The sequence below is a fragment of the Delphinus delphis genome, chromosome 4 (genome assembly GCF_949987515.2).
Source record: "Delphinus delphis chromosome 4, mDelDel1.2, whole genome shotgun sequence".
NCBI lineage: Eukaryota > Metazoa > Chordata > Mammalia > Artiodactyla > Delphinidae > Delphinus > Delphinus delphis.
In genome coordinates this window covers 71,791,970-71,811,257 of record NC_082686.1, presented here as the reverse complement: position 1 = coordinate 71,811,257, position 19,288 = coordinate 71,791,970, and the positions used below count along the sequence as shown (strand labels likewise).

Genomic DNA, 19,288 nt, shown 5'->3' with positions numbered 1-19,288 from the left:
TACCTGTACTATCAGTTCCTTTGCTTTTGCATCCTAATTTGGGGGTTTTACCTGTATGATCATTTCCTTTGCTTTTGCATCTTAATTTGTCTCTCCATAATAACTCCATGACCATATTATCGGGATTCCTTTTGCTGCTTGGTACAGAAGACTAAAAAAGCCCTTGTCCTACAAAGGGAGGCTGATCCAGATCTCCCAGGTCTAATGTCATCAGTGCCCTACTGACACATCTGTAAGGGAAAGAACACCTTTCATCTGTTCTTTAGAAGCCTGGTTTCTTCGAGAGTTTGGGCTGATACTATTTTGCCTGGCTGAGTTCTATTCCTGTTATTATACCAGTAAAACTATCACATACTCTTCCCCCTTTCATTTGCTTTGGGAAACCTCAGAGTAACCTTTTAATATACAAGCTTTATGGGCTAGTAGTGGCACACACAGAGGCAGTGTGCCCAGTTGTAGAACATCAAACTCCATCCTGTTTGTTTATTATAAAACTTAAAATACCTTCCTCAGGCAAGATCCAAAACAATTTCATCCTATTGCATAGTTCACATTCGTGTCTACAGTCAAGTGTATACCATTAGCCAGCTTGCTCTGACAATGGAATCCATCCCCATTTGGTCAAAGCTGAGGAACAGTAAAGAAATCTTGTGCCCATCTAATGAGTGCAGTGTCTCTTTCATTGTCCAAGCAGTCCACCTCCAGCTTTGAGGTTCAAATCCAGGTTTGGAGAAGAGAAAGGTTCATATCCAACCTTGTCGTCTTTCCTTCGGTAGTATATTCGTGTGAGCACGGTTATCAGAAAAGTCTCCAGGATGAGGAGGTGGCAGTTCATCACTGCAGCATGGGGCAAAATATAATGTAGGTTATACTAACTTACAGAGGTGGTATACCACTAGTAGCCTTGGCATATGAGTTGAACAACACTTTCTCCAATTTGTCCTCAAACCAGGACCTAGAGATATTGAGTTGTCACAGGTAACATAGCAGGTTAATAGTAGAACCAGAGCCAGAACTTGGCCCTCTACCTCCTGCAATTTGAGGCTAGCACTAAACATTTCTTTTGCATGTTTCATCAGCATGACTTCTGCTTCCTAACCACACCCATTGCTCTCCCTGGAGCTGAGGGTTGAACCCATGGCTTCCTGGATTGGCCATCAGGGCTGGCCTCAAGCTGTGGGATTGCAGCTCTCCTCTCTGTGATCAGAGAGGTCATAGTCTGCTTAGAGCTTCTGCTAGATTTCTTGCAGGTTCCTTTCTCAGTATTCTGAGCAGAACATTCTGAGTATTCTGAGATTGGCTGGCCCAACTTCCGTTCTAAGTTCCTCTCCTCCCTGACCTCCCCCTTTTGCCCATCCTGGAATAGAATAGGAGCTCCTACGTGCTCACCTTGAGACCTGATTTTAGAAGAAAAGGGAGGCGAACAAGCAATCTGCCCACCGTTGGCCAAGACTGAGAAGATGGATGGCTGCAGGGCAGTCAGAATAAGGAGAACCTGCAGAAGAGAAAAGAGAAGTGAGGGTAGGGGCTCAGCATCCCCGGCACTGAGGCCAGCTGGCACACTGCTGTGTTTGAGATGTGTCTTGTACTTGCCCTCTCTGAGTACACTTTTCTGAAGCACAGCCTCTTCAGGGCAGACTTGGCTTTTCTAGGCTTCCCCACAATAATCATGGGCAGGCTCGGCAATCACAGGGCTTTTACCCGCTAGCCTGACCCTGAGTGCTTCTGGGGCCCAGATCCTTTCTGTGCCCCTTCAGTCCCTTACTCTATTTTAGGCTCTTCTGTCCTCTGTCTTCCTCTGGACCCTCCAATTCTACCTACTATGTGCCTGTAAGCGGCACCTGCTTAGATCAAATGAGAATTTCTGTGAAATCACTCTGTTAACTGTAAAGGAGTCATTGTGCCTTGGGAATAGGAGAAGGGCCCAGCAAGGAGACAGAAAGAATGAAGTGAGAAGGGAAACAATATTGGGCTAGAAGTCACTGCATTTGGTGGAAAGGTTATCTCTGGGCTTAGAGAATGGAAAGTGTAAAAAGTAAACAAACGTGAGTTTTAGAGAATTGTCAGAAAAGATGTGAAGATGAAGAGGCAGTGTGATAAGAGATGTGGGTCTAGGAGTCGACAGATCTAGGTTTAAATTCCAGTCCCATCCCTTATGAGCCTTTGAACAAGCCCCATAACATCTCAGTTTCCTCATTTGTAAAACAGAAATAATAATGACTCTGAGGATTATAGTGAATTTAAATGTAATTAATGTATGAAAAGTGCCTAGTATGTGGTATAGACACTTCATAGTTGTAGCTGTGATAATGCTGATGTTTCTGGTGGTGATGAATTGCAGGTTTTTAGAAGTAATGGGTAGTAAAGAAAAGAAAAAAGCAAAGGTATAAGAAATTAAGGTTTGATAATACATTTGTTATGGGTTGCATTGTGTCCTGCAAAAAGACACATTGAAGTCCTAACCCTTAGTACCTCAGAATGTGACCTTATTTGGAAAAAGCATCATTGTTTTGGTAACTAATTAGACATAATTAGTTAAGATGCGGTCATACTGGAGTAGGGTGGGTCCTTCCTTATTCCAATATGACTGATGTCCTTATAAGAAAAGAGACACAAGACACAGACACATGAGGGTAGAATGCCATGTGACATGCCAGGGATGCCAAGGATTGCTGCAAACCATCGGAAGCCAGGAATAGTCAAGGAAGGGTTCTCCCACAGTTTTCAGAGGGAACATGGGCCGCTGACATCTGGCCTCCAGAACTGTGAGACAACACATTTCTGTTGCTTTAAACCACCCAGTTTGTGATATTTTTGCTTCCAAGCGTTGGCTTGGAAGCTATTAAAGCACAGGAAAGCAAAAACTGGGAAAGGGCAGGGATTCTTTTCCAAATCTCATAGGAAACCTAAGGCTTAAGAAGATTCCCGGACCCACTTTTATCCTTTATTAGTCTCAGCACCTAACCCCTATTATTTGTGGCTCATTATTAACCATCTTTTCTCTCCCAGGGTATAGTTACCTGGAACAGAACAAATTTGGCTCCTATGTTCTGCTCGCCCAGGTGCAGCTTGGCTTGACGAAAAAGGATGCCCAGGGTCCACAGAGCTAACAGGGTGGACACACCAAGGAAAACGTTGATCCATAGAGCTGTGCTCTTCTCTGAAATCTGGTGGCAGGCCAGAAAGTAGTCAATGAGGAAGCAAGCCCTTTTCTCCTTTTATTTCCCCTCTCCCATGGTGGGAAAGGTAAAAAAGCCCCAAAGCCTTGGCCCCTTCCCATTTCTTCTCTCCCCATCAGAGTCCCTGAGCCTCTACTTTTCCACAGCCACCCTGTCCCTGGGGCTACCCCATTCCTGGGGCTCTGAATTAGGGGATATTGGCTCCAGCTATTCCTTCTAGAGTCACAGGTATTTAATGAATCTTGGCCTCTGCTGCCCCTTACTCCTGACTTACATCTGCTGGGTCATAGATGCCATCAGGGAGGAGAAACAGGCCCACCAGGCTCAGTGTTATCTTGAAGAAGGCATACTGGAAGGGGCCCAACATCAGCAGCTGAAGCTTTTTCCTGAAGTGGGAAGAGGGTTAGGACCATGGACCCACAAACCACCCACCCCAAGAAGACCTTCCAGCTCCCTCACCGGGCTCCGCCATCATAGACATCAACATGGTCAAATGGATGGGGACTTCGGAAGAAGCCAGAATGTTGAGAGAGTTGGGAACCCTCCTTCTTGCCTCCCACTCACCCTCAGACCAGAATGCTGCCTTTGAGTAAGAACTGAGTGTTGACCCCAACCTCATTAACCGAAATAGATGGAAGGGGAAAGTAAATAGTCCAAAATCCAGTTTGCTCTGTGTGGTAAAGTTTGTAGGGGACAGTGAGCTTAAGTGATGGGAACTTTGGAGTTCTCCTTCCTCTGCTCCCCTTACCCCTGCGTGGGTGCCCAGTGTGTGGACCCTGGCTGCGGGATGCCCGCCCTTTCATCACTGGGTTTGTTCCATAAAAGCCTAATTCCATGAGGCTTGAAGCAGGGCTGAGAGAGCCAGCAGAGGCTCTTGGGAGAGTGCAGGAAGAGGCTAACCTGTTCTTCCAGGCGGCCTCTCCCTCCCACCTTACCTGGTGAGCATGAGTTGTGGGCAGCATGGGCAGCAGCAGCAGCAGGGGCCTGTGTGGATCATCACTGGGGTGTCCTTCAGTGTCCTTACTACTGCCTCCTTCCCACCAAAGCCTTCCACCATGACCTGCATCAGCAGGTAAAAGCACATCGCATAAAACCTGGAGTTGGGGGAGAGGTGGGCCTGAGAGTACACAGAAGGGGAGGTGGTAGCAGCTGATAGGACAGCCCTTCCTGCCAAAGAAAAACAGACTGCAAAGGGGCCAGGGAGAGGTGGGGCTTCCTGAGGGGATCAGGTAGGGGCTAGGCGTTCTGAGTGTGTGACCCAAGAGGAAGTGAGAGAGAGGACAGAGTGGGAAGAGGGCAATTTCAGGCTGTGGGAATGAAATGGTGCCTGAGGATGAACTGGAAGTTCAAGGGCTCTATTTATGATCAGTTGGTTTGCACGGATTTATGGAAGGGATAGGGGATAAAAGAAGACATGGACTCTGGAGTCCTGGGGTTGAGGGGAGCAGAGTGGGGGACCGCAGAAGGATATCCAGTTCAGCTGGGGGCAGGGCAGGACACTCACGAGGTTATGGCCATTTCCACGAGCATGAGGGCACGAGGGATCCAGAGACCAAAGCAGCAGAACACAGACACTATCTGCTTGGAGAAGAGCAAGGAGCTGGTTAGGGCAAGGAAGGAGGCTTCGTGCTCACCTTTTACAACAAGGGCTCAAGGAAGCAAAACCTAAACATTTGAGGCACCATTACTTCAAAGTGACCAGCTGGAAAAATAACTAGTTAAAGTGACCTTGAGTCAGGGGGCTCTTTTGAAGACTATCTCAACTTATATCACTGGGGTAAGAGTAGGTCAGTTCATCTTTAAGATGTTATTAGAGCATCTGATGTCTTGAGATGGCCCAGGCAGATGTCATCTGGCAGGAAAGGACTTCAGGGGCTTTGTTCTTCCCCCCAAACAGACAGAGCTCACCACATGGAAAGAGAAGTCCCATTTTATGACCTGGGAACATGCCAAAGACCTATCTAATAGCTGTGGGAGCGAGTTAAAAAGACCGATGACATAAGCGTAGAGTGAGCATGACCCCATGGGAAAAGGTTCTTTTCCTCCTACCCTCTGAGGAACAGGGAGTTGGTGTGTCCAAGAAGGAGGCTTGCAATGTTGTAGCAGGGGAGTAGCGAGTGAGGCTGCCGGTGGGCTGAGAGGGTTCTTCAGCTGTTTCTGTGGCTCTAAGATATTTCAAATGCTCCATCCCACTGCCTGTTGACCTTCCAGGCATGGAGTCCTGACTGCAGATATCAGACTAAAACCCTCACCCTAAGGTGGTAGAGGAAGGCAACTTGAATTGTTGAGTTTAAAGGAATCCTCAAGATGGACCCTGCCTCCCCTCCAGTCCCTCTCAAAAGGCAGCTACAGGGCCCTCACCGTGGGCGCAGAGCTGCTCCAGAGCAGAGTCTTCCTCTTGATGGGGCAGTAAGTGTTCTTGTATAGGTAGACAGCATCCTCCAGGAAGATGGCAACTGAGCCCAGGGCAAGCAAGGTCATGATGACCGTGAGAGAAATTTCCACAGGGCCTGATGCTAGAGTTGAAAGAGAGGGCAGACTCCAGTGAGCTGAAGATCAGGACTGAGGAGCAGAAGATGTGGGCTTCCTCATGTGGATCTAAATTGCTTTACCATATCTAGAATGACCTGGTCTAGGCCCCCTCATGCAGAAGATGGGCTATTTCTTAGATCTAGAGTATCCAACATGTGACTAAGAAATAGTCATTCTTCTGCATTCATGAGAGACTAGACCAGATAATTCTAGGTATGGTAAGGCTTATCTGAACCAGGATATAGACACCAAACAAGTTTGTACATAATTAGCAAAAATTCTAAATTAGGAGGTCAACAGGGTTTATTCAGTTTTCTATTTCAGTGTCAGGTGTTTTGCTAGCAGAACAAGGACCAATTAACATTATAATTAAAGCAGAATATAACTCTTGGTTTACTTTAGAACTGTTTAAATTTGATTTCAAAAATTATGTCACAAAACTGGGACATAGGAAGGGACTTTAACAAAAGAAATGGGTATGAGTAAAGACTCCAAGGACATATGACCCACGTTGGCCTCACACTTAGTCTTACATTAAATGTGGCCCAGTAGCTCTCTTTAGTGTTTATTGAAGTCATTTGAGGAGTTGTTAAAAAGTAGCTGTCCAGGCCCTATCCGCATAGATGCTGTTTCAACAGATCTGGAACAGATCTGGGATGGACCCAGTAATCCACATTTTAAACAAGCTCGCCTGATAATGGTCAGAGGATAACAAACAATTTTTCAACAAACACCAGTGAAGCTCCTCTGGCCTCACCATTGCTAACAGGAAAACATTAATAGAGTCACAATATTTGTTTCTGAACATTTTCTAACCAATGCAACAATTAGTTTTAAACAAAGGGTTCTGTGTCCTCAGTGACTAAGCCTGGACCCTCATTTATCCAAGTCTCTTCCCTAGTTGGCAGACTCCTTCCTTTAAGCCACTTAACTGGCTAGATGACAGATGAATTGAGGGAAGACTGCCAGAGTCCAAGCCACTGTCTTATTACATTGGGAGTAAAGTATGAGGAAGGCATTGGCTGGTCTGCCCTATGTTTTGGTGACTGGGGGCAGCTCAGGCCGAGATATTAATGCTGACACCAAAACAGGGAGGAAGGAGACCATACCACAGTAAAGACTTGAGTTGTCATCTGGGTCAGTCATACCTGGTGGCACCACAAGGAGCAACCAGGACAAAGGTGAATTTGTCAAAAAATATGTTGATCCTGGTTGTTCTTATTTCAGGGCACACATTTTTCTCTCTGTTTCTGTTTACTTTAGCCAAGAGGTCCTTTACCTCTGACCACAGTTAGGTCTGTGATCAATCCAGAGGACCTGCCATGGGGAAGGTGGCCCTTGGATTCCAGGTCCCAAGTTGTACTTCTGAAGTCAGTAGTAAGCTTTTCCATTCTATTACAGGCCTCAAAAGACAGGACTGTGCTATTTTTCTTCCCTCCTCCCCATTCCTCCCCGCCTCCACTTAATTAGGATACAGCCCTCTGGGTGACCAAATTACTGGCTTGGCATTGCTGTTGCTGTTTAACTCTGTTGCCTCTTTCTCAATTACCTCTACAGATATTGCTCCAGTAGGCTCTGCAAATTTTAAACATTAAGAAAACAAAACAAAACAAACAAACAAAAGCCAAAAAACACCTGGTTGCAGTCCTTTATTAAAAAGAGACTTTACCTTCCTTCCTTGAAACTTTAAAAATATAAACATCATGGGGTGGGGGCTGACACAGTTTTACCCTTATACAATAAAAATGTGGATTTAAAACAATTATGATTGTTTTATCATGAGATACACATAAAGCCTTCCATATATCAAAATAATTCCAGATAGATTAAAGAGATAAACCTTTAAAAATCAAACAGGGAAAATTGAGAGAAGGAAAAGAAAAGAGAGAATTGTATCTGCATCAAGACTTTGGAGAGGGAAGACCTACCTAAGCTTAGGTGTAATCCAAGAAATCACAGTGAGAACGATGGTCAAATTTGACATAAAGAGTTTAAACTTGTGAATGTTAAAAAAATATATAGGCAGCAAACAGACTGGGGGAAAGCATGTTTAATAAATGTGTACACAAGTTTAAAATTTTTATTACATGAAGAAAATAACAAAAACAGAAGGCTCTTGCAAATGGGAAAATGATACTGACAGAGTTCAGGAAGTGGGAAAATAGTCAACCTGCCTAGCAGCCAGAGAAGAGCAAAATAACAGTAATATATAGCCCTACATTTTAAAAAACGTAAATGTCCAACAATACTGAAATTATTATGTAAACTACTCAATAGAATATTATGCAGGTGTGAAAAATTTGTGCATACCATAAAAAAATTTTTGCAAAGACTATGTACTAATATTTAAAAAAATGTGTTAACACTGTTTTAAAAAACAGAAAAACTTATTAACAGATCCACACATTTATGGTCATCAGATTTATGACAAAGGCTTCACTACAATTCAGGGGGAAAGGATTCTTTTTGAGAAAGTGCTGGGTTAATTGCATCTCGTTTAATATGCAAAGTGATAAAAAAGAACACTGACCCTTCCCTCACATCATACAAAAATACCTAAATGTGAAAGTTAAAACAATAAAGTTTTTTTTGTTTTTTGTGTTTTTTTGTGGTACGCGGGCCTCTCACTGCCGTGGCCTCTCCCGTTGCGGAGCACAGGCTCCGGACGCGCAGGCTCAGCGGCCATGGCTCACAGGCCCAGCCGCTCCGCAGCATGTGGGATCTTCCCGGACCGGGGTACGAACCCGTGTACCCTGCCTCGGCAGGCGGACTCTCAACCACTGCGCCACCAGGGAAGCCCAACGATAAAGTTTTTAGAAGAAAACAGAGAAGTATACCTTAATGACTTTGAGATAGGCAAAGATCCTTTTAAAATAGGACACAAAAGCACTAATCATAAAGAAAAAAAATTGATAAACTGGACTTCCTTAAAATTAAGAATTTCCATTTGACAAAGAAAACCATTAAGACAATGAAAGGGCATGCTCAGACCGAGAGAAGATATTTGCAATACAAATACCCAACAAAAGACTCGTATCCATAATATATAAAGAATTCCTATCAGAAAGAAAAAGAACACAATTTTTAAAAGTGAAAAAGACCTAAACAGTAACTTTTCTACAGAAGATATCCAAATGTTCAAGAAGCATAAAAAGGTGCTAAATATTAATAGTCACTGGGGAAATACAAATGTGAGGTGCCATTATATACCCACCAAAAGGGCTAGAATTGCTTTTAATTTTAATCATCCTTTGACCGATGATTCTAAGTGCTGGTGAGGATGAGGAACAATTGGAACTCTCACACATTGCTATTGGGAGTGGTGCCACCACTTTAGAAAACAGTTTGGTAGTATCTATTAAAGCTTAACATACACCTACCCTGCGACACAAGAATTCCGCTCACGGAAACATATTTGATAGAAATGAGTGCCTTAATCACCAAAAGAATGTTCAGAGCAGCATTGTTCATAATGGCCAAAACTGGAAACAGTCCACATGTTCTTCAACAAGAATACAGATATGGGCTTCCCTGGTGGTGCAGTGGTTAAGAATCCGCCTGCCAAATCAGGGGACACGGGTTTGATCCCTGGTCCAGGAAGATCCCACATTGCCGCGGAGCAACTAAGCCCGTGCGCCACAACTACTGAGCCTGCACTGTAGAGCCCGCAAGCCACAACTACTGAAGCCCGCACGCCTAGAGCCTGTGCTCCGCAACAAGACAAGCCACCGCAATGAGAAGCCTGCACACCACAACGAAGAGTAGCCCCCGCTCACCGCAACTAGAGAAAGCCTGCGCACAGCAACGAAGACCCAGTGCAGCCAAAAATAATAAAAATAAAAATCATTGTCCTTTACTGTATGTAATTTATGACTAAAACAAACAAATCTTTATGTGAACAAAGCAGAATGCAAAATTAGCAAAGGGAATTTCCCTGACAGTCCAGTGGTTAGGACCTGGTACTTTCACTGCCAGTGGCCTGGGTTCAGTCCCTGGTAGGGGAACTAAGATCCTGCAAGCTGCGTGGTGTGGCCAATAAATAAATAAAAATAAAAAATAAAAATAAGTAGCGTGGTAAAATTATAACCATGTTTAAAGGATTTGGGGAGAGAAAGGTAGAAAAGAGTTGATGGAAAGAGTGGGGCCCTAATATCTTTATCATATAAAATGGAAAGTGAAGAAGTACTGTCCATAGTTGGCAGAATAAGAAATAAAATATAGGTATAGTATATACAGCTATACAGATAACCAACTAAAAATATTGACATAACTATGTGGAAAGAGTGGAAGAAGTTTGGTGCTAAGTGAATTAAACTTTCATGTATTATAGAGGCAGCTACAGATAATGTCCAAAATTGATACCACAGGAAATAATGGTAATTTGAAGGTAACTATCAGAATAATCATCATCTAAAAAAGGAGGATGAATCATCAGCTAAAAAAGGAGGACTTCCCTGGTGGTCCAGTGGTTAAGACTCTGTTCTTCCACTGCAGAGGGTGCGGGTTTGATCCCTGGTCAGGGAACTAAGATCCTGCATGCCGTGTGGCATGGCCAAAAAAAAATTTTTTTAAAGAAAAAAGAAATGAGAATAAATAGGGCAGGGGATAGTTGATTTTCTTTAGTAGCCTTTTTGTACTATTTAAATTTTTAACACATGTTCATGTGTTACTTTGATAAAATAAAAACATTAAAAAATCATTGCCTAGAAAAAAGCCTAGAAATTAATTAACAATGCTGTCTTTGAGTGATGATACTGTGGGTGGCTTTTGTCCTCTTTCTTTTCCAATTATTCTATAGTGAATACGTATATAATAACAAAAAGTTTTTTTTAAACACATACTTTGCCAAACATAGAATGACGTGAAAAAATTCATATGATATCATGCTTATAAAAACAGGACATAAAATTGTAGTATAGTATGATTTCCACTAATGTTAAATAAAAGCATAGAAAACAGAACTTATGCTACGATATTTGCAGTGCTGGTCTTGAGTGGTGGGACCATACATGACTGTTCCTCTTTTCACTTTTCTCTATTTTCGTACTGACTTCATTGAATTATTTTTACAATAGAAATGTTTAGTTAAAAAAAATACAGATAAAATATAAAGTCCAGATAGGCAGAAACCAAAATTAATTCAGTAGATTTCTAAAAACCAACATCCATTGTTGGGAAGGGGCATATCGCTGCAGGCTTCTCCTTGTGGGATTCCCCCACCCCCTACTTGACTCTTGTCCTCATCAGCTCACTGAGAGCTGAGAGTGGAAACAGCCCTTCCAGAAGCCAACAAGTGTTCACTGTCCTTGACTGTTCCCCCTCCTTGAAAATCTCCCTCCCCTTGACCCCCAGAACCACAGTTCTCCTGATTCCTCTCCTGGTCTCTGACCCTAGGTCTCCTTTACTGATTCCTCATCCTCTCCCGTACCCTGTGTTCTCCAAACTCAATCGCTCCCTCTTGCCTCTTCTGTTTATTGAGGTTTAGGATTTCCCTACCACTCCTCAGCCTCCCAACAACCACCTGAGCTGTTTCCACCTCCAGAACCTTATGGTACTTGGCTTCTGTCTGTTCGTCTTTCCTCCCTGAGCTCCCTGTGGCGGGCTCCTTCCTATCACTGAGCTCTCTGCTCAAACCCCCCTCCTCAGCCAGCCTCCCTTGAGCATCCAGTGTGGTGTTACCTCCTCTCCCCCAAGCTGCCCCCAACAGTTAGGTTATTTACATATTTATTTACTTGTTTGTTGTCTATCCCCATCGGAGTGATGGTAGTATAAACTCTGTGAAGGCAGGGATTTTGTCAGGCTTGTTTTCTGTTCTATCTCCAAGTGCATGGAACAGTAACTGTAACTATTTGTTGAATGAAAGAAATGACCCCATGAGAGTTCTTATTGTCATCTCCATTTTATAGGTTTTATTCAGGAAACTAGACTTAGGGAGTTGAGCACCTCACCCATGGTCACACAGCCTGGAAGTGATGGAGCTGGGATTTAAACCCAGGGGTTCCTGACCCTAAGTCCATTCTCTTCACCATTACACATGCTGACTCTTGGTGTGTGTTCACATAGCTATGGAAGGAAATGTGGAGTGATATAAATGATCAAATGCAGCCCTAAGGTTGCTTAAGTTGATGAAGGTGGAGGTGAGCCATATTCCAACTCTTCAATAAGGAAGTGCTTTTGCAGTTTCTTGTATCTGCTGGCTTTGGTGTTCATACTTGCAGCATCTACTGACTCTTGTATCCACTTCCATAACACAAAAGTATGAGAGAGAGAACTTCCTTAGCATACATAGCCTGACACCACTACTCTACTTCAAATTCATCTATCTTCTTGGAAGATTGTCCTCTATCTTTTTTTTTTTCTGCATCTTAACAGAACAAAAGTTCTGGAACAAAAGTATCCAGTGGCACAAGGATCTTTGGAAACACTTTAAACAAGGTTAAACATGTTTCTTTCCTGTGGAGTATACCAAGTTTTAAATCTGATTTATATTGTTAATTTCCAAAAGGAGGTTACAGAATATAGATTTTGCAAAACTTATTTTTCTACAGGCTCTGCTTTCATGGCGCACTCCTTGGGATTAGTATTCCAAAGAACACGTTTTGGGAAATGCTTGTCTAACTCACCTGTTTGAATACAATTATACCTTTAGCAACTAGCAAATTTCCCACTGTATCTGTAACAGTGAAGATTACTTTTTTAAATAATGAAAACAATATAAGAACATTAAAACTTTGAAAAAAGAGTATCACCATAATCCTAGCTAGTTCCTAACCAAAAATTATTTTCATTTTTGCATAATGTATTTCCATGGAAGTTAAGAGCATAGGCTCTGAATTCAAAGTAATATTCCATTTACTCCTTGCTCTATAATCTTGGGCAGGTTGTTTATCCTCCAATTAAACCTCTTAGCATGGAATGTAGTATTTGCTCAGTAAAAACTAGGTTTAAAAAAGCATCCTGTTATATGTATAACTGATTCACTTTGTTATAAAGCAGAAACTAACACACCATTGTAAAGCAATTATACTCCAATAAAGATGTTAAAAAAAAAAAAAGCATCCTGGTTAAAGTTCATACATATTGTATTACTGCAATCATACTGTAAAATTTTGCATTCTGTTTTTTTCATCTAACATTTCATCACAGCCTGTCAAAAATTATTTTTATAATTATTTTTAAAATTATAAAGATTTAAAAAATATAGTAATAGAGCAAATATTAATATATCCATAATCCATTTTAAAGAGTGTTATGATATTGTCAACTTTGCTTCAAAAGTTATTCTTAGAAAAATAAAACATTACAGATGTACTTGAAGGCCCCTGTATATACCTCCTGGATCCTTCTCACTTCCCTACCTCACCTCCCAGGGCTAACTACTATTCTGAAGTTGAGGTGTATCTTTTCCTGTATGTTTTAATTTTTTACAATATATGTACATACTCAACATATTATATTGCTTTGCACTAAAAAAATCTATATAAATGGTATTATCCTGTGAAATGCTTTTCCACTCAACATTGCTTTCATGGTTGTTATTATTTTCATTGTGACAAACAAATGCTACCATAAGCATTCTTAAAGTGTCTCCTTGGCATGTACAGGAGAGTTCCTCTATTCAAACACTTAGAATTAGAATTGCTGGGTTGTAGGAGATGAGAATCTTCAGTGTTAAAGGTATCTAATTACTCTTCAAAGTGGTTATACCAATTTGTACTCCCACCAGCAGTCTATGAGAGTTCACAGTTCACCTTAAATTCACCATCACTTGGGATTATCAGACTTTCAATTTTCATCTTTGAGAGAGTAGTGAAATGTTATTTCATTGTTTAACTTGAGGTTCCCTAATTCCTAACAAAACAGATAATCTTTTTGTACCTTCATTGACCATTTGGGTTTCCTCTTCTAGTATGAATTGTGTGATCATCTATTCTATCTAATTTTTATTGGGTAATTTTTCTTATACTGACTAATTATCCTTTGTTGGTTATAAGGCTTGAAAATATCTTCTCCCAGTCTTTGGTTTGGCTTTTAACATTGTTTATAGTGTTTTTAGTTGTACAGAATTTTGTTTGCTTTATGTAGTCAATCTTCAAGATCATTCGTGCTTTCTTGTGTTTTATTTTAGAAATTATTCTCTGTTTCCAACTATAAGGATATCTTTCCATATTTTCTTTTGTAAAAATGTTTGCATTTACATTTAGGTACTTAATCTATCTGGATTAAAGCTATATTGGAGTTATTTTCATGTTTATTTACTTCCCATAGGGACAGGCAATTGTCCAGCATCACTCTTCAAAGAGTCCATCCTGTCCCACTGATGTGTATACCATCCTTTCATATAGCAAGTCCCCAAGTGGCCATGGGTCTATTTCTAGACCCTCTATTTTATTTCATTTTTCTGCTTGTCAGGCCCCTTGTGAAACAGGAGGGAAGGGGGAAGGACACAACCTCTAAAAACCATAGCTCTTGAGGATGTGACATAAACTGGTTAGAAACAACCAGGTCCAGGATAGTGGAAGATTCAACTTCCAGTGGACCTTGAGCCTCATTATACACAGATTGTAATATATTAGCATATGCTAAATGGCACATCCACAGGTGCTATGACAGTTTGGAGGCCAACCATAAAAGGACAAAAAATGAGCGGTGCCCCAATTCCTGGAAATCTCTGCCCCTTCCCCAAAATAGTTGGAATAATCCTCCCACTAGTTAGCCTATGAAATTACCCAGCTCACAAAAACTAATCACCCCATATTTCAGGGCCTCTCACCTTCTGAGATGTGTCACACTCTGTCTATGGAGTGTGTAGCTCTGTAAATAAATCTACTTCTTACCTATCACTTTGCCTTTCACTGAATTTCTTCTGTGCAGAAGCATAAAGAACCTGGGCTTCAGTAAGTCCTGAGACCAGGCATGTGATTTCAATGAAAAGACAGTGGGGAACTTCCCTGGAGGTCCAGTGGTTAAGAGTCCTCTCTTCCACAGCAGGGTGCATGGGTTTGACCTCTGGTCGGGAAACTAAGATGTGACATGCCGCTCAGTGCGGCCAAAAATAAATAAATTTTTTTTTTAAAGGGAAAAAAAAAAGACAGTGGATTCAAGTCCCAATCTGAGTTGTGTGGTTGCAGTTATTACATTATTGCTTTAATTACTCTAGTCTTGATATATAACCCTTAATATCTGGTAGGGCACATACCTTCCTTACTCTTTATCAAAATTGTCTTGGCTTTTCTTGGTCCTTGATTCCCACAAATAAATGTTTGGATCAGTCCATTAAAAAAATAATTGTGTAGGGATTATAACTGCAATCATATCACAGGCATTTCAAAAACAGATTATTGAAAGTTTCAATAGTTCTTCCAGAATAGTTCTTTCTTAAATGGCATTTAATTTAAGGAATAACAGAGTTTATAAATGAAGGAGGAAGGGGTTTCACCACATCCTCCAATGGGCACCTCTTCCTGACTCTCCTATTTCTGTCAGTGTCATCACCACTGTCCAGATTCTCGGAGTCATCATTTAGAGTTTCTTTTTCCTTCACTTACCTTGTCTAAATATTTACCAGATTGCCTGCTCTTTCTTTGGATTGCCTGTATTTTCCAATCTTCCCTTCCTTTCCCTGATACTGATCTGGCTCAGGTTTTGCCCTTCCTGCTGGGCTGGGGCAATAACCTCCAATTTATACCCCTGATTCTCAAGGCTCTTCTTCCCCAAAGTCTATCTTGATTGCTGATTAATGATCCTGAAACACTATCCAGCCCCTCCCAATCTCAGAGCCCTTGTCCGCTCCTTCTGTCTGCGGGATAAAGTACAACTCCTCTGCCTGACACTCATCAGGCCCCACCTTACCTGCCCAGGCCTCTCAATTGTCCCCTGCTTCCCCACCTGTAACCTTGACTCTTGCCAGATCCAGCTCCTCAGTGTCTGGAGAACCTGCCTGCACCTTCTATCTCCACCCCAACCCCAGCCGTGCCCACCACCGGCTCTCCACTTTCCAACTGCTACCCACTCCAACAGTTCCACTTGGGGACAAGGCAGCTCTCCAGACTACCAGGCTCCGAATGGTCTCCCTGCTTTGAACATCCCTGGTGCTTCTATTTGCACATTTTGTAGCAAAGCAATGTGAGATCCATTTTCATTGTGTAAGGAAGGATTTCCCAATCTCAGCACTATTGACACATTGGCCCAGATAATTCCTTGTCCTGGGGACTTTCCTTTGTTTCCAGGGCAACATCCCTGACCTCTATCCACTAGATGCCGGTAGCACCCTCTAGCTGTGGCAACTGAAACTGCCTCCAGACATTGTCAAAAGTCTCCAGTGGGACAAAATTGCCTCTGGTTGACAATACTGGTGTGTTGTCACGCAGTAGGGAAACCAAATAAAATGTGGATGGGAGCCACATTTGCTTTTCAAGATGCTAGGGTCATTTGATTGTCCTGTTTTACTTGTCCAAGGAATAAACAGAGTCCCATCATCTGCCTTTCACTTTCAAAAGCAATTCAGTAATAGGATCTAGTTGGCCAACACTGTCAGAATACTTTTACAGGTTCACCTAAATTTTCAGAACATTATTCATAATAACCATCCCACTAGAATCGTACAGACCCTCTCCTGAGGAGGATGTTGCGCACACCTCAAGGGCATTCTATGGGGCTTTGGGCACCAGCTTGAGTCCCTGGGTGGCCCTGGGGTCTGAAAAATGCTCCAGACCACTGTCCCCAATTTGAGCTGGGGAGGCCCAATATGCAGCTTTGTCTGTGGGCCATGTTGTCGCACCTCTCTTTTGGCCTTTTGTCTCCTCTAGGAGTTGTTCTTCTCCCAGGTTTTTACCATGACAGACAGACACTGGGCCAGTCATCCTCCCAGGCCCTCCAGGCTGGCTAGCTCAGGACCACCTTTCCTCAGCTCCTCTCAGCTTTTCTGACTTCCCCCGGGATGTTCAGTTTTTCCCTCCTTTCAGTTCCCTCTACGGAGGGTCCCTGACTCACCTCTCAGAAGTTGGGCTGCTGTGGGAGGGTGAGAGAAGCAGGCAGAGGGAATGCTGTAATTGGTTTTCAGTACCTCCAGAAGATCTGCCGTGTACCTGGAGAGACACCAGCATGTGTTCAGAATATGGGGACCTGGGGACGGGGAGGGTAGCAGAAGGAACACCAGCAACCTGACATTCCCTCAAATACTCCTGGGTTCAGGGAGCTTGTCCATCTCCCCTCAAGGCCCTGACTCTTAGAGGGAATGGAGAATTGGCCTGGGTCACTGTGTAAGGCAGGCTGCCACCTAGGCCATGGGTAGGTCTGGCTGCAGTGCTCAAAAAGCCCATAGTCCATTTTCTCCACTTCCGTTGGGGCAGAAGCCCAGAGGTTGGCTAGGGAGAAACAGCAGGGTCCCAGAGAAGGAGTGGACCCTTAGTACCAGGAATGGATCTCCAGCTGGTCAGGGCTCTGTGCATGCCCCCCATTGCCCCCACCTCTGGGATCTTTCTCTCCCTGGTTGGTGGCCAAAGCCAAGGCTCTGAAGGGTCATACACTCACCCTACCCCACAGTGTCCCTGAGGACCTTGTGGGATGGCCAGCCCATTATTAGTCCTGGGTCATTCTGTGTGCTGGGAGCCAAAGGGCCCTGAGAGGGAGGTAGGGACAGGTCAGAGTGAGAGGGGCCCCTGCTGCTTAGCAACCGGCTCCTGGCTCGGGGCTTGCCTCCCTCACTCACCTGGGATCAAGCTTTATCTGAGTCCTATCTGGCTCCATTGTCTCCTTTTTCTCTCCGGCTTTCCTTCCTGGCAGGCACTGAGGACCCAGGAGGGACAGGCAGGCGTGGGCCCTGGGGAAGGTGGCTCCTGCCGGCTCTGCTGCCTGCGGGACTGGGCTGTGGGTAGGTGGAGTGGCTGGGTCTTCCCTCTGGCTCTCTCCCTTCTCAGGCCTCCGTGCCCACAAGCTCCTATCTCAGAGTTCACCGCAGAGGAATTTGATCCCCTCGGCTGGCTGGTTGAGTTCCCTGGTTCCTACTCCTCCCTGTCGGTAGGTGTGGCCCCTCGTTCCTCCCTCCCACAAATACCTCTGGCCGCCCCTTGCCCCCAGCCCGCCCTCACCCTCCATCCCTCCTAAGGAGCCTTTTAGAGACAAAATCCTTGGTCCTCCCAGCAAAACCCCCTGGTCAGCAACACCCTCTCCCTCAGAATCTGGCTGGAACGCTGGCTCTGTCCCCCTGAAGATGGAAGTCAGGGCTGAGGCCTTGACTGTGTTGGTGCTGTTGGCTTGGAGAGTGGAAGGGAGGGCTAGCCGGGAAGTCCAGACAAGGCCCATGTGGGCTTCCCAAAGCCCAGCCCACAGCATCCTGATGACAGGCTCATCCAGCCAAACAGCACCCCCCGCCACAACCCCCGAAGATGCAGCAAATGGGGAGTGGGGGAGGGTGTATTTAAGAGGCAGAGTTACTGAGTGAGATTTCTGGGCATTCTGACAGATTCTGAAAAACCGCCAAATTGTATGCTTCTGAACTATTTTATTGATTGGTGGTTTCTCTTCTCTCTCCAAGTAGATTTAAACCTATTTAAGGCCAAGCATAGTACCCCTAAGTTCCCAGCACAGGACCTCACACATAGTAAGTGCTCCTTAGAATTGGTTGCATGAATGATAAAATAATAAAATCATAGCAACAGTAGCTAATGTATATTGAGCATTCATGCACCAGGTGCTGTAGGAATTGCTGCATGTTCCTTATCTCATTTAAACCTTACAATTACTCTTATGAGGTAAATGCTATCTTTATTCCCACGTTACAGATAATGAAACTGAGGCTCAGAGGCGTTATGACACCAGGTTGGATAGAAAGACATGGAGGTGTGGAGAGAGGCAGAAGGGACCTGGATCAGGGGCTGTGTTGAGGCTCAGATGAAGTTTTCGATGGTAAAAAAACGGAAGAGAGAAGAAAAAAGGTCCATGAGAGGGTCAAGAGAATCAGTTCTGGGAAGGTAGAGAAATCCCCCCGCTCTGGGCTGGTAAGTAAATACAATCAGAGGAAGAAGTTACTGATGTGGACCAAGAAGACTCCCTCCTCCTGTCCCACAGCACCTCAAAATATCTCCTGAGTTTCAAGAAGAGCCCTCTCCCTTTTTACCCTTCTCCTAAAGTACAGTTCTCTGGACAGGACAATGTAGTGATCCAGGAGTCTCAGGGGCCAGTTACCTCCTAAGGTAGAGGGAAGGGCACAACACATAAGACAAGGGCACTAACCTCCGGAGGGTCAGTCGCCTGGGCCCCACCCTAGCAAGGCGCAGGCTGACTCAACTTCCTCAACCATTTCCACAGGAGTGTTCCATCCTCCCTGGGTCATTCATCTCTAGCCCGGTAAGAGGCCTTGAGCTTAACCGCCCAGAGCCCTGAACTTTAGACTTCCCTATAGGAGAACACAGTGTGCTGAGGATGTTCTCTGAAACTTCTTTGGGACAGAAATGGGGGGTCGGGGGTGGTGGAGGCAGGAGAGGAGGTTTGAAGAGCAGGAGGGAGTTGGAAAGGGAAGACTGCTGGGCTGACACTCATGTTTCCGCAGCCGGGCAGCAGGCACTGGGAGGCCCAGG

The 19,288-nt window shown here is 43.9% G+C and overlaps 1 protein-coding gene across 1 annotated transcript; it reads right to left on the bottom strand.

The window, feature by feature from the left end:
• Positions 1 to 56: 56 nt before the first annotated feature.
• On the bottom strand, positions 57 to 17,669 carry SLC51A (solute carrier family 51 member A). The gene is made up of 9 exons (XM_060010864.1): positions 17,422 to 17,669; positions 16,704 to 16,798; positions 5,541 to 5,695; positions 4,684 to 4,757; positions 4,115 to 4,273; positions 3,454 to 3,565; positions 3,021 to 3,167; positions 1,390 to 1,495; positions 57 to 837 (listed from the first exon to the last, which is right to left on the bottom strand). Exons 1-9 carry the CDS (start codon positions 17,457 to 17,459, stop codon positions 680 to 682), a joined length of 1,044 nt encoding a protein of 347 aa, XP_059866847.1. The 5' UTR covers positions 17,460 to 17,669; the 3' UTR covers positions 57 to 679.
• Positions 17,670 to 19,288: the final 1,619 nt, after the last annotated feature.